Source organism: Nycticebus coucang, chromosome 1, assembly GCF_027406575.1.
Source record: "Nycticebus coucang isolate mNycCou1 chromosome 1, mNycCou1.pri, whole genome shotgun sequence".
NCBI lineage: Eukaryota > Metazoa > Chordata > Mammalia > Primates > Lorisidae > Nycticebus > Nycticebus coucang.
Window position 1 is genome coordinate 166,163,126 of NC_069780.1, and position 15,191 is coordinate 166,178,316.

The following is a 15,191-nucleotide window of genomic DNA, read 5'->3' on the forward strand; positions in this document are numbered from 1 at the left end:
ACTGATGGAAATTAAGGAATTCACCCACCCCCGGGGGTGGGGTGGGGTGGGGGAGACAGATGCACACAACTGTTCCCAATTTCAAGGGCTGTGAACCCTCTGAAGTGTTCACATGGGTGACCTCTGTATCCAAAATCCCTTCTTAGGAGCCCTTCCCCTCTCTGGCTGACATCTGCAGGGAGAGGGTCAGATTCATGGATCTCTAGAAATGACTTCACTCTGGAGAGTTCATGATATGGCCTGCCAATTCTTTATTAAAAAGCATGAAGGACATAAGTAGTTGTCCATAAGTCATTCTTAATGAGTTAAAGTGGTTTACTGGCACAATGGCTACTTGTGAAAATCCCTGGGGATCTTATCCAGCTCTTTCCACAAACGGTGGCAATAATCACAGAGATAAATCTACCTAATTTGAAGGTCAGACAGGAAATTACTTTTCTGGAAGAATGGGTGGTGGCATTACACTTTTCTAATCCCAACATGGAAATGATTCCATTTACCTGAGGAATTTAAATCTGACATGGACAAGTTAAGTGCAGGCTGTCACAGCAAAGTGCTTCCCTCACCTCCTTCTGTTTCCGGCTCCAGTTCTTGGAGTTGAGCAGGAGCAGTGTGTCCTGACTTACTTTCTTGTGGCTCCCTTCCCCTACTAGTTCTGCTAACGGCTTGCCTTGCTGGGTGGCACCCTTTCCCACCATGCCTTGCGCTCATTGCAATACTTGCATGACTGGAAAATTTATTTTCCTTTAGGAAGAAGAATAACAACAACATGCAAAGATATTAATGTAAAACTATTTTTTTCTTTATTGAAAATACATCTACAAAGGAATGCTTCCCAGTCAACACTGGATGTACGTGTATGCAGAGCCTGTGACGGGCTGGCAAGAGGATTGCCATAAAGGACCTGCTTTCCATAAGGAATGGTTAGTATAAAAAAATCACCTTGTGTAACAGAATTAGACAGGATTAATTTTGCTCTACTAGTGTCATGAGATGACAGCCATGTACGTTATCTTTTGTAGTGTATTTCCCAAATAGAGCTTGACATCAAATGGTTACTCCACCATTGCCTAATGTTAACTTTTATACATACATAATGCTCAGGATCTATATAAAAATACCTCTAATATATATCAAATATGTCTAGATTTTCAGTCTGTTAGCATAATTAAGTCCATTCTTTACCATTTTTAGTCAGAAACTCAAACACAGCTGGTATTGTTTGAAAGCTCCCATTCAGCATCTCTGCCTGGATATTCCTTAGGGGGTAAAAATTAATCTCCTTTAAACCTGGGAGCTCCCTTGCCTGAAACTAATGCCCCTGCTGTTTTTTCTTGCAATCTCACTGACATTGTCTTCATACTGTTTCATAGTCTACCATTTCTCTTAGGGATACTAACAAAACAAAAGCAAACCCACTCCAGTTGAAAATTTTGAATGATTTCATAAGTGGGATTCCAACACAAGGAAATATTTTGTTTTTCTCATTCTGAGAAATTTTGATTAAAGTAAAAAACGTTTTCAAATGCAAGACCACCCACCTAACTCATAGACCCCTATCAATCAGAGAAGAGCTCATTCTTCTTTAAAATATATAAATGATCTTGAATGATTTTGAACTGAAGAGAAAACGTGTTTCAGATAAAAATTAAAAGCAAAAATGAACCTCTCCTTTTTCATTCTTCCTTAAAGAAGACCCATACTCTTGATGTTTTAAAATCTATTTTTTATAAGGTCAACTTTACTCCATTCTTTTCTAGCTCCTTAGTGTTCCATAATACGACCATGAGCATCCTTGCTAGCTGCTAGTCTTCTATTTCCAAAAAAGTCTACCATCAGTTGAGGAGTGGTGAGAAAGACATCCTTCCTGCAACAGTCCCTTCAGTTTGGGAAGAGTGGGAAAGAAGGGAATACTTTCTCTGCTGGGATGAACTGTGAAAGATTTTTATGAATAATCCAACTCCTGGAATAGCTTTCTGCCTGGCAATTTGCATACAGAACTGGCATTTTGGACACAGGACCTGCTGAACCACACAGCCATCCTGTCCCTAGTTAGAAATGTTCACTCCTGTTCCATGTCCTTTCTGAAAGCCTGGTGCTCCACGGAATGGTGCTTGTTACTTGCTCCAAGTGGAACTAGAGGACAGGCTCTTTCATGTCATAGGATGTCTGGGCTAGAAGAGACCACAGAGGCATCTAGGGAAGTCACTCATTTTATAGATGAGGACGAGGCCCAGTGATGACATGTGACTTACTCAAAGCCATGTGACAACTTGGCTTTCTGCCCCTCCTCACTGCTGTGCTAGGTGTGCATGTTCACCTCGCTACTAATACAATAGGTGCACCAGTGGGAAGAGAGAGGGGAAACACTCTTAACTGAAAACCGATTGCAGTTCAACTTGTTACTCTTTGAGACTAAAACTCAATTTTGTTCTGAAGGATGTTTAAATGTCAAAGTTGATTTAAAAATGCTTTTAGCTTACTGTTCACTTACTTCTTTAACTTTTAAGATCACATTTACAGGATTATGTGCCACACAGTTATTAAGATCTGATCATGATTATTTCTGATCTCTGAATATCATGGGTAAGACTAACATGAAATGATTTAAAAATTTCAAATTACACATTCTGGCCACTGCAAAATGCTCCCTTGTTTCTGGATGAATACTTCCCAATCCTATCAGAGTAAGGAGGAAAAGGGAGATGAAGGGCTTACTGGAGAGAATGAGCTGTAACGAGATGAAGACATTTTATAATAGTTTCCAAACACCTGGTGCTCAAGATAGCTTTTCTTTATGTCAGTCTACATCTTGGTTTCACTGTCGTTGGGTTTCTCAGGTTCATTGTCCTGGGCAATCAGCTGATATGGCTTCTTCATTTCATTTTCTTCAATCACTGAGTTACCCATTTCAACATCTTGGTTCCTTAGTTCATGTCGTGACAAGTGCTCAACAATCCCAGCTCCCAGGGAGTCTCCCAGCACGTTGGTGGTGGTTCGAAGGCGGTCCCTGCAGGCATAGTGGGGAGGCAGGAATAATGAGGCTCCCGTGAACATCGTGAGATTTCAACTTATATTATGAACTGACTGTCAATGTCTTTAGAAGCATCTCTTAAAATTTAGTGTGCTGTATCCATCAACTGCATGATTACATAACAGACATATAACATTTATGATAGTACCTATTAAAAGTTATAAGGACAGGGATGATTAAGGTTCATTCAGTTACTAGTTTGTAGCTAAGAGTCCCAACAGTGGGGAATGTCCCTTCTCTTTCTCCTTTCATTTAAAACTTCCCTTTCCTCTGGCTCAGCTCCCATAGCACAGTGGTTTACAGAGCCAGTCACGTAAACTGGGGGTGGCAGGTTTGAACCCGGCCTGGGCCAGCTAAACAACAATGATAACCGCAACAAAAAATAGCCAGGCGTTGTTGTGGGTACCTGTAGTCCCAGCTACTCAGGAGGCTGAGGCAAGAGAATTACTTAAGCCTAAGAGTTTGAGGTTGCTGTGAGCTGTGATGCCACCTCACTCTACCAAGGGCGACATAGACTATCTCAAAACAAACCAAAAAAACCTTCCCTTTCCTCTAACTGGCACTCCTTTGTACCAGAGGTTCCCAAAGTGTGCTTCAGAGACCCTGAGTGTCCTAGAGGTCAAAACTATTCTTATAATAACACTAAGATGTCATCTAGCCATCTACTCTCATTTTCTCAGGAACATATGGTGGAGTTTCACAAAGACCACAACATGTGTGCTATCACAACACAGAATGCAGAAGCAGTTAGGAAATTCCATCTGTCTTGTGTTAAGTCAGACATTAAGAAAACTTGCAAAGTGGAGAGTGGTGCCATTCTTTTCACTAAATTTTTGGTTTGAAAAATGGTTATTTTTCACAAAAAATTACTTATGCCAATGTGTAATGAATGTATTAATAAAACCTTTAAATAAATTTAAATTGTACTTAAATTGCCAGCACCTACTGTGTTAGACATTGACTGTGGGCAGCCTGGGAAAACTTGAAAAGTGGAAGGGAACTTTTGAAGAATAGGGGCAGAGAATGACAGCTGGATGAATGAGGGAAGGGGGCAGTGGGATGGTCCTTGGATGTTAGGGTCCGAGGGTGTGGAGGGTACACTTTTTGGAACTTTGCCCAGAGTCAAAAATCGATTCCACTTAATGGTGCTAGTTCTCCTCCCACTGTCTGCCTGACCACTCCTCCCTCTGTTGGGCTCAGACGGGAACATCACCCCCACTGGGGCCGAGCCTGAGGCTGCCACTGTGGCAAAGCATGGTGCAATTCAGAAGTGGCCTTGCTGATTATGTTGGCTCTGTAGACTGCAGGTTTCCCAATCCCAGAATGGCTTTATGGAGTGAGAAGTGCAGCAACCAGATGTGCCCTGTGGGCTGATAGGGGAGTGAGTGAGCACGGTGCATGGCGTCTGGGCTCTGTCTCCAGATAAGGGCCAGGAACCGGGCAATGAGGGCAGTTTCATTATCTGCTAAGCTAACCTTCTCTTGGAGTTCTTTTGGCAGGCGTGCTAGTCTGCCTGGTGCCCTAGAATGACAGAGAGGGGACTTGCGACAGTGGGCCAGGGTACAGTCGAGCGTACTCACAGGAACCAGTCCACTGCGATGATGAGTGTGATGTCGTCAGTGGGCAGTCCCACAGAGGTCAGCACGATGACCATGGTGACAAGGCCTGCCTGAGGAATTCCAGCTGCCCCAATACTGGCAGCTGTGGCTGTGATACTGTTGAGCAAAGTACAAAACAGAAAACATTTTTACAAATCTCCCCAAGTACAGCATCTACCCTGCAAACATGCACAGTGCCAGGAGCCAATTTGCCATGTAATGGAAGAGGATATGCTTCAGAAAAATGTAAATGAGACTTTAAAAAATCATTGAGCTCATACTCATACTGATATTTATCATGTGCTTATTATGTGTCACCTGATATGCTATGCATGGCTCATGTCATTTGATCCTCACAGCAACCCTTATGAGGTTGATCCTGTTGTTAATAACTGTTTTTAAATGAAGAAACTATTAACCACATGCTTTTTGTGTCACTGAAATTATTTTGTAAGGTCTAAAATGCTGTTGACTTACAATAATTTGTTTCTAATAGTTCCCCAATCAAAGTGGAAGGCTGTAAAGGTACTGAACATGTATCATTAATTGCAGGAAAAAAATAAGATTTATTAATTCAAAAGCAAAATAATTTATGAACAAAGTTCTGTAACACAAAAAATGTAAATATTTTATGGAGGCACTGTGAACCTGGTTTGCAAAGCAAATATTTTATGTTTAAACTTTTATTCTTTTTCTTCTTATTTTTTTCACCATCAGTACTTTTATTTTTTTATTTTTTACTTTTAATTTCAGGTTAATGTGAGAGTAGACACATCTAGGTTACCATGTGGTTGTGTCCCATACCCAAGAGCCATATACCCTTACATCGTGTCCACTAAGTGAGAGCACACCAATCCTTCTCTCTCTCTCTTTCCCCCTTCCCCCTCTCCCCAACTTGAATTGAATTGAGTTTTTCTCTACTGTGGGCATGTATTAGATTGTCTACTGGCTTCACATTAGTATTCAGTACATTGGATACTTGCTTTCTCATTCTTGTGATACTTTACTAAGGAGAATGTGCTTAAACTCCATCCAGGTTAGAGACAGGGTTGCCCAGACTAGAGTAAAGTGGTATGATCATGACTCACTGCAGCCTCCAATTTCTGGTCTCAAATGATCTTTCTGCTTCAGCATCCCAAATTGCTGGGATTACAGTCAGTCATAAGCCCCCATCCCCAGTTCCAAATATCTTGTAAGTAAAGTATTACCTAGATATAAAATGTTATTACTAAAGTACTAAGTCTATGGCAGAAAGTAATCCTGGTTCCCCATTCTGTTTCTCTTCTATGGTAGTAGGATTTTTAGCTAGTATAGGGATGTTTGGAATAAAGTCTACATTTCCCAGCCTAGAGAATCGCCTAAGCCAAGACGTTGGAGGTTGCTGTGAGCTGTGATGCCATGGTACCATGGCACTCTACTGAGGGTGATAAAGTAGGACTCTGAAAAAAAAAAATTCACCCCAATGAGACAGGTGGAAATACTTGAGCGACTCAGCTGGGCATAGTGGCTCATGCCTGTAATCCTAGCACTCTGGGAGGCCGAGTGGGTGAGACCTTGTCTCTAAAAATAGTGGGGCATTATAGCGGGTGCCTGTAGGGAGGCTGAGGCAAGAGAATTGCTTGAGCCAGAGAGTTTGAGATTTGGAATGTCATAATGGCAGAGAAAGAAAGAGAAAGAGGAAGCAAAAATGGTAAAGTGTTCACAATTTTTTAGATCTAGGTAGAAGATGTTTAACTTTCCTACATGTAGGACAACTGTAGTAATAAAATGTTTTGAAAAAGCCCCCAAATCAGACTTATTTGGATCTACAAAATACATTGCTAATAATAATTAAAAACAGACCTCACAACAATGAAAAGCAGAGGCTGATCTAGATTGTGAGGCTTAAAGTCTCCTGTTGCTTTCAGACTTACTTAAAACACTTCTGTATTATTTGAATTTTGTTACTAACAAGTGTGTACATCTTTAATTTAAAAACCAATAAAAAAAGTCTAAGTATAAAAATAAAACTAATCCCTCAACCTCATATATGATCCTCCTGGCAACCAGTTTCTTCACCCAACCCTGGTCATCCTCCAGTCTTTTAAAGACATTCTTCAGAAAATGTTGGGTAGAACTTGTTCCTTATACCTGATCGTAATAATCTGTCCGAAGTTCAGTTCAAAGTTGTTAACTTGAGCGATGAAAATGGCAGCCAAAGCCTCATAGAGGGCGGTCCCGTCCATGTTAATGGTGGCCCCCACAGGGAGCACGAATCTGGTGATGCGCTTGTCCACGCCATTGTTCTCTTCCAGGCACTTGAAGGTGATGGGCAGAGTGGCAGAGCTGAGAACAGTGAAAGAGGGCGTGTCAGCTGAGGTCCTGGCAGTTCTGCTCGTGTGTGTGGTTGGTCCTTTGGACAGACAGTTCCTTCCTGTCCTATGTCCCAACTTAAAGGGAACTAACTCAGCACTTGTAAAACTAGGGTAGTGGAGTTAGGAACATTCTGGTCCCCTCACAGGGTCATTTGGCAGCTCTCCTGCTTCTGGGTTCCTCTGTGTGGCATCACTTGTGATCACTGCCCATCACCACAGCCCGGGCCAGGTCACTCTGGCATTTTTCCCTGTAGTAAATGTCAACTGGGAGAGGGAGTGGAGCGTGGGCAGGAAAAAGTAGTTGATTTCCATTTTGTCCCCAGGAAGAGTGTGTGTGTGTGTATATATATGTAGCCAGCCATTCACTGAATCCTAAGTAGGTCTGATGAATATCAAGAGAAAAAGCCAATTCATTTTTCCTGGAAGTTAAAACCCAGAACCAAATGCTTCCTCTCTTAGCCTCAACTAGAGAGGCTCCAGTTCCTAGAAAAGCTTCAGACACAGTTTCTGATAGGACTAAGCTGCACATATACACATACCTTGAGGAGGTCCCCAGAGCTGTGATGAGAGCTTGCAGCAACCCTCCAATGAAAACCCAAGGGTTTTTCCGTGTTACCAAGAAGTAGAGGAGGGGCAACACAATGACTGCGTGAATGAGCAAGCCGACGATGACGGTCACAGTGTACATGGCAAGCTGCCCCCCAATCACACCCATGTCTTCCATCTCGACTATTTTTCCAGCGATCAGGAAGAGAATGCCCACAGGGGCGTACCTGTGGAGAAGCAGCACGCAGAGTCAGGGGCTGGTTTCTACCAAGCTAGTCTAGTGAAACTTCTAAGTGCTAAGAAAGAGGGAAAGAAAGGGGATTTCCAAACTTTTTTGCCCATGGTAGTACTAGAACTTGCAGAAGCCGTGAACTTCTTTTTTAAAATATAAATTTCCTTGATTAGTGCAGTGTCAGGCTTTCTTCTCACTCAGAATTTCTTTGGGACAATTACTTTTTCCTCTTAAACCCATGAAAAAAGGCAGGTACACAGCTATTGTTACCCATCTCTGTTTTCCAGATGGTTCTCACTTTGCCGCAGCTGGTCATTTTTCTGGTCCTCAGATGCCATCCATTTCTCCTGCCTTGTGCTCCTCTGCTAAGTGCCCTGAACTGCCAGAATCCACTGTGCTGACAGCCAGAGTTTTGGAGGCATTTTCCATATTAGAACCTGATTCCCAAGTTCAAGGAAGAGGCACACAATGCTAGCTCAGTGTTCAGGTTTTTCATTAGCTCTCTTCTTCAATGACCACTTTTATTATTGTTTTTTCATGTCTACACACTGCTTATAATATTACTTAGTAGTATTCTCAAAACAGTAGCATTCTTTACTTTTTTACTTAGGTCAATTTACTCTAAGAGAAAATTTTATGTTATAGTGCAAACAGAAAACTAGTACCACTTCTCATAAACAGAAGGTGTTATAAACTTAATAACGAGCATGTCTGTACTACCTCAATAAAAGTAGAGGTATTCTAATTTAGTAATTATTACCCATAGGCTACTATTACCTTTTCTGAGCTTTTCTCCTGCAGAATGCAAGAATGAACAACTGAGATGCCAAGTGACTGAAATGCTGGTTGCTTAAAGGCCCTGCTGTCCACTTTCAACTCGCTTTTGTCTGATGTGTGCAGTCACTGCAACCAAACTCACATTACCAAACACAGGAAAGCCAATCACCCTTAAGGAGTAGAATGTGCTGGGGAACTGTGGAGAACTTAATTTCAAATTGAAAAATACAATGCTTCTTTCAAAAGGCCTTTAAAAACACAGGCCAGGAAATCATAGGAGTACCTGTTTTCAGAAATGTAATAACTCAATACTGAATGTGCAGGCAAATGTACGGCTAGAGAGGCTACATGTGAGGTTCATTCAGTGGCCTTGAATAGGCTTCTTTCATGAAAGAGGTGAAAGGTGGAGACATTTTAATAATATGAAGATAAATGTCCACTTTCATTCCTGCCAGGATTTCAAAGGAGCCTTCCAACTGGGGGCTCCTGTGGAGACCACTTTGTGATTCATCTTTGTGTCCAAGTTCATATTCATCTTGTATAAACTCCTGAAAAATGAATTTCTCTGGGCTTTGGTGGCATTAAAGACAAAGGACATTTTTAATCATGTTGGCGAGTCAGTGCTTTTCTTAGCAATGGATGTCTTCCTGCCTCATGTGCCAAGGAGTCTAGATTAAAAATAAAGCATAAGGGGCAGGCAACCCCCACGTGAGGCCTAAGCCAATCACAGGGTTCTCTCCCTGCTGGGAAAGTTTCCTCTCCAAGGTCAATGTTCCTCTTTGGATTTGGTCTTTTCTTTTTTTTCCTGCTCTCAACTTTATTAAGGGAAGTTTTGTTATAAATTGTGGCCTGGTGTTCTATAATACTTCCCTTGGGTCCTTCAGATACTGCTGCAGAACTGCCATTTATATTTCTTTGTTACGGCTGATACAGAGGCTCAGTCTTCCTGATAGTTGTGGGGCCTCTGCTTTTTCCTCCACTGGGAACGCTATCTTCCTGGCACTTCTCTGTTTATTCAGGTCTTAGCAAAAAATGTCACCTTCTCCAAGGCCTTTCTGTCCCATCCAGGACAAATTTCATGTTCTTTTCCCAGTCACCTACTATTTTGTTTTATTTTATTTTTTCATAGCACTTGTGACTAAAGCATATGGTTGATTTATTTGTTCATCATCTTCCTTCTTTAAAAGAATGCAAGATCCATGGTATTCTTGTATGTTTTCTTCATTTCTGTATTCACACTGCCTGGCACTGTACACTTAAAGTATAGTACATACTCAATAGGCAGGTCTTGAATGGATAATGAAGAATGGGGAATCCATCAGCACTGGAGTGAAGGAGCTGACACCTTTTCAAAGCAAGGAAGCAATCTTCTTGAGAGAAGCTTGCAAGTAGGTTTGAGCTCTCTACAAGTGCGGACATTCATTGATTTTCTCATGCTTACTGGAGTGAGATCACGGCAACTGGCCATCCTGCCTCCTGGCATCATCCCCAGAACAGAACACAGGTTGATGGCAATAAGCATCTTGCATATATCACACACAGCAAATGGAAATACATACCACATTATCACTGCTACCAGTCTCATGATGGCTTCGTTAAGACAATCAAAGAAGTCCCGCAGGGCCTGGCCCTGTTCCTTCATATTTCCAATCACAAAGCCGAAGCACATGGAGAAGACGACTAATCCCAGGGCATTGATTCCATTCACAGATCCCGGAACTGGGACCATCACCTCCGTGATCTGCGTAAGAGTCTCCATGGCTTCCGACACATTGTTTATCACAGCCCCCACGAGAGTTTCATTGGACTCGATGGGTACTTTAAAGCTTCGCTTCTCATAGTTTGTTTTAAACTTAAAAATAAAAAGCACAACAGGAATTAAAGGTGATTTTTATTTTTTTCTCTATACTTTCCTGTTGTCCAAATTTTCTATAATTCTACATATTATTTTATGTTCAGAGAATAGTGTCATAGACAACCTCTATCTGTCTAATCTGTGGCAAACCCCTCAACACAAACATACAGACACACACTCAAATACATAACAAATCATAATAGGAAAGAGATATTTTGCTAATGATGCTGAACTAAACACACAAATGTGCTGTTGCTTTCTTCTGACACCCTAATAAAATGACTATGATGGGATTAAAAAGAACCCCAGATAGTCACAATGATTCTTTTTACTTTCTATGGGGATCATGCTATGGGACTGTGGACAAATCATTTCACATCTTTTCTTTCATATTCCCCAGCTGTGAAAACAGGAATAAATGTTAAACCTCACAGGGGTGTCATGACCAAATTAAACAGAATATATGACAACATCTTATAATAATGACGGCTAAGGGTGCTCAATGACAAAGCCCTTCAGGGATTAGACTCAGTTGGAGATTTCAGTGGGTATTAAATGTTAAAAATTGCTAGACATGGTGGCTCATGCCTATAATCCCAGCAATTTGGAAGGCTGCAGGAGGGTTGTTTGAGCCCAGGAGTTTGAGACCAGCCTGAGCAACCCAGCAAGACTCCATCTGTTTAAAAATAAAAATCCCAAAGAAAACAATGTCTAAGCTGTTCCTGATAATATCAGCTTTTAAGAATAGGTGCCTGGTTGATAATTTGGTGATGACAACTCACTTTCTCCAAGTCCATAATGGTGTTTCTTTCTTTTCTAACTCAAGAGGTGGTCTTTTCCCCATAGTTTCTGCATAGATGCCCCAGACAGGTGATACTGAGTACATGTTGGGGCCCTGTGAAAAAATTAAGCCCATCCCTCTATGATTTTAATGTAGCAAAGCATCAGTGAAAGTAATAATGTATGGATGGTGCCGGGATCTAGAATAGAAGGGAGAAAAGCACTGCCACTAAATGAAGTGCTTGACCATTTCTTTATCGAGAACAAACAGGAGACTTTCTTGTGCACTGGAAAGCCACTATTCCCAATTCAGGGCATGGTCAGCTGTCAGTACTATGGACACATTTCTGCACAATCAGTAGTACTGCTGGCAATTTCAAGTAACAAAAAACATCCGACCCCTGTTCATTTCCTATTCTATTCAACTCTCAAGTTTCTTTATTCTTTTGGATGCTTATGCATTTTATGGATTGGCCAGTGTGGATTTTCAAACTCTTTCCCCTTAGACACAGTTTGTAGCCTACAGAGAAACTGCAACTTTGTTTGCATTCTGGACTAAGCCAACTGGACCTCAGAAACATTTGCTTCCCCTTCAAAATCCTGTGAATGCAATCCCAAACCAACAAAATAAATCTACATGAATCATCACTTTTCTCATCAGAAAGATTTAAAAATCAGCGTTTTTGATATCACCCAGTGCCAGCTGACTAACTGGAATAGTCAGCCCCATGGTGCTGGGGTTGGATTCAAAGGGGTAGTATGTTATTTATGGTTACAGTTGTTTTTGAACAAAGAAGATTAGGAAAGTTAGATTTTGGCCTCTTAGGCCTTTTATTTTTTAAAGAAAGAATTGCTTAAATTTTGTAATGCATGCATGCATTACTTATTAAAAATAGTCTCAATAATTTTTTTTTTGCAGCTTTTTTTTTTTTTTTGGCCGGGGCTGGTTTTGAAGCCACTACCTCTGGCATATGGGGCCAGCACCCTACTCCTTTGAGCCACAGGCGCTGCCCACAATAAAAATTTTTTAAAGAGGCAAAAAACAAAGCAGGGACTTACATGTGTAAAAACCTGCTTCACCATGAGGCTGGAGATGTGTTTGTTTTTCAGATCCTAAGAAGAAGGGCTGGGAAATTATAATAGGGTGAACTGACACCATCTGGAGAAATGTCTGGGAACTTTAACCTAGAATATCTGTTTCCCTGTTGATATTTTGAGTAATGAACCTTTTATATTCGAGTGAAGTTATAATAAAGCTTATTGATTTTACTATCTAATAATAGTAAATATTTGGATCCAAAGCATAGAATACCAAGAGTTGTTTAGATATGAACTAAAAGGAACCTCATCTAACTTATCCTGGATATTTCTTTCTTAGAAGCAGAATGGAATAGTAGAAAGAGTAAACATAATGGATTTGAATTTTGAGCCTGCCATTTACTACTTGTGAGAACTTGTGGCTATTACATAATTCCCCCGAGTTCTTACAGATAAGAAATGAAGACAATGATACTTGGTTATATTTACGTGAAAACTAAATATAACATTAGTGCTTGGCACATAGTATGCATTCCATAAATGATGATGTCATGCCTTTCTGATGTGGTTCTTCTTTAGAACCCACTAGGCCCTCAGTAAACATCTAAAGACCAAACCACTAGATTCTCAAATAAAACTCAGAAACCTGAGTAATGTCTCAAGTATTGTCTAAAGCAAGTTGTAAGCGTATTTTATATTGGAATTTGCTTTGGTGGGCTTCTGCATGTGGGAAGTGTGAGTAGGGCGAAGGGGTCTTGTGATTAGTCTTCTTAAAAATAACAGAGACTCAGTGAGCTATTTCTATGTAAGAAATACTGTGTAGGCAACTGATAGGCTTTCAGTGTGAGCTAATAACCCCTCCCGCAAAACTTCCCCAGAAAACCCTTGTGTTTTCCATTTGGTTAGCAAGAGAAGTGTTTCTTTTTGTACAGAAATGGGGGTGGGGGCAGGGAAGAGAGGATCTTATTTGGTTTGGTATGTCAAAAAAGAATTTCAAAGGTGAATTATTAGAGTTGTAGAGTGTTTACCTGTTTAAAGCAGGCTTCTACCAGATTTGGAGGAAACATGTTCCTGTAAAGAAAAAATAGTCACTTAAAAATTTTTCTAAATAATGTTTGCTCCTTAAATACTGTATTGTTGTCAGGTAAAGAGTGCATTGAACCAAGCAACCGATGGAAAAAGAGCAAGATTCTGGTGGATTTGGTGACTTGAAATGGAACATATGGTCTTCCTACACGTGACCCATGGAGTTCACATTTTTCAGGGAAGTCTCCAATTCAACTCTTCTATCCTCTTGTCAGCCAATAGGATTTTCTGTTCAGCCATTAAATTATCAAAACTGCTCTTCGGGAGAAATCAAAGTGAGAACGGAACGCCTTTTATAATGAGCATTCTGGCAACTGATGTATTATTCAATAGTAGTCATTCTGGTTATCGTACCATGTGTCTAGGGACCAAATGTTCTGAATCAAAAGTCATGGTCAGACGGTGGAATTTTGTTCTCTAAAAATACCTCCTAAAGACCTTCCAGGGGATGGGATATTGGCACTGAATTGCTGGAGCTTCTGTGGCTCTTTGGTGGACAATGGAGAGATGGTCCACAACATTTGAACTTGACACCCATGTGATGGGGTTTGTCACTTTTGAGGCCATGTTGGAGCAGTGTCTGAGTTTGTGGAGGGGTAAGGGAGGAGCCACACACTGGCCAGGGAGCTTCTAAGCAGCTGTGCGGCCCTGGCCAAGTCACGGCACCCATGTATGTCTTGGTTGACTCGTCTGTTAAAGAGGAGTTTGGATTAACTATGAAGTATGATTAGGGCGCCAAGACAGAAGACTGGGAGAGATGGCCCGGGCAGTTATTGAAAGCTTGAGATTATAGTACTTGTGCACTATCCAAATTATATTTTAAGGTCATAAATTCTTGTCCCTTTCATCCTACTACCTAGATAGAAGTGTGTGTTCAGGAGATTCCAGGATAAGTGCTTAAGTTAAGTGAGAGGGTGGGAACAGGATATTCACACACATGTCACTGAGGCAAGGAGAGGCAGAAACACGCAAAGCTGTGATGGATCAATATGACCAAGGACAACATGATCTCAATGCTTCAAACAAGGAGAAAAAATTATAGGGAAACAAAATATAAAATATGCTAAAAGTGTTCCTAATCCAAACTACCAGAGGGTAAAGCTCATGAAAAAATGGTGAAATGTAAGGCCAGGTGCAGTGGCTCACACCTGTAATCTTGGCACTGGGAGGCTGAGGCAGGTGGATTACCTGAGCTCGTGGGTTCAAGACCAGCCTGAGCCAGAGCAAGGCCCTGTCTCTAAAAATTGCCAAGTGTAGTGATGGGTGCCTGTAGTCCCAGCTACTCAGGAGGCTGAGGCAAGAGAAAAGAGAACTGGAAAGTTTGAGGTTGCTGTGAGCTATGACACCAGGGCACTCTAACAAGGGTGACAAAGTAAGACTCTGTTCCTCCCCATCAAATGGTGAAATGCCTTAATGAACTGTATAGACTAAATAAAAACATAGCTATCAGGTGCCCACTTGGTAGGAAATAATTTATAGGATGGTTTGTTATATTCAGCTAATTGTGATTAATTACCTGAAAAGGGTTTTCAAGTACAGACCCCATGTGGTTGGGTGGTGTTTATGTATAGATTTACAGGGTCACCAATGGTGAGAATATGGTACAAGGTTACCTACGGTAGGAATTGACAGGGGTTGCTGAAGAGGTGGTCTATTCCCCAAATATCTCTTGAACCTACCTGCCACAGACCCATTCTTTGTAGTGGCAGATGAAATCAACCCCTCAGAGGGGTTTTCTTCAGATCATCAATGGTGCACCCATTAAAGTAGGATTGGCAACCCAGTCGCGTTGCAGGTAGGTTGTAAAGATGGGGGGAAGGGTTGGGTTTGGGGAGGATGGGCAGGTAACGGTATAGTGGGGGACTGCTGAACAGGTGGGGGATCTAGAGGC

The 15,191-nt window shown here is 41.3% G+C and overlaps 1 protein-coding gene across 1 annotated transcript in view; it reads right to left on the bottom strand.

The window, feature by feature from the left end:
- Positions 1-780: 780 nt before the first annotated feature.
- Positions 781-15,191, bottom strand: part of SLC1A3 (solute carrier family 1 member 3) — an 87,215-nt gene continuing 72,804 nt past the window's right edge. Inside the window, exons 5-10 of the mRNA XM_053592123.1 lie at positions 13,243-13,285; positions 10,101-10,393; positions 7,526-7,759; positions 6,763-6,957; positions 4,615-4,749; positions 781-3,010 (exon numbers count right to left, since the gene is read on the bottom strand). Coding sequence (XP_053448098.1) covers positions 2,806-3,010; positions 4,615-4,749; positions 6,763-6,957; positions 7,526-7,759; positions 10,101-10,393; positions 13,243-13,285 — 1,105 coding nt within the window. The 3' untranslated portion in view covers positions 781-2,805. The remainder of the gene's footprint in view (positions 3,011-4,614; positions 4,750-6,762; positions 6,958-7,525; positions 7,760-10,100; positions 10,394-13,242; positions 13,286-15,191) is intronic.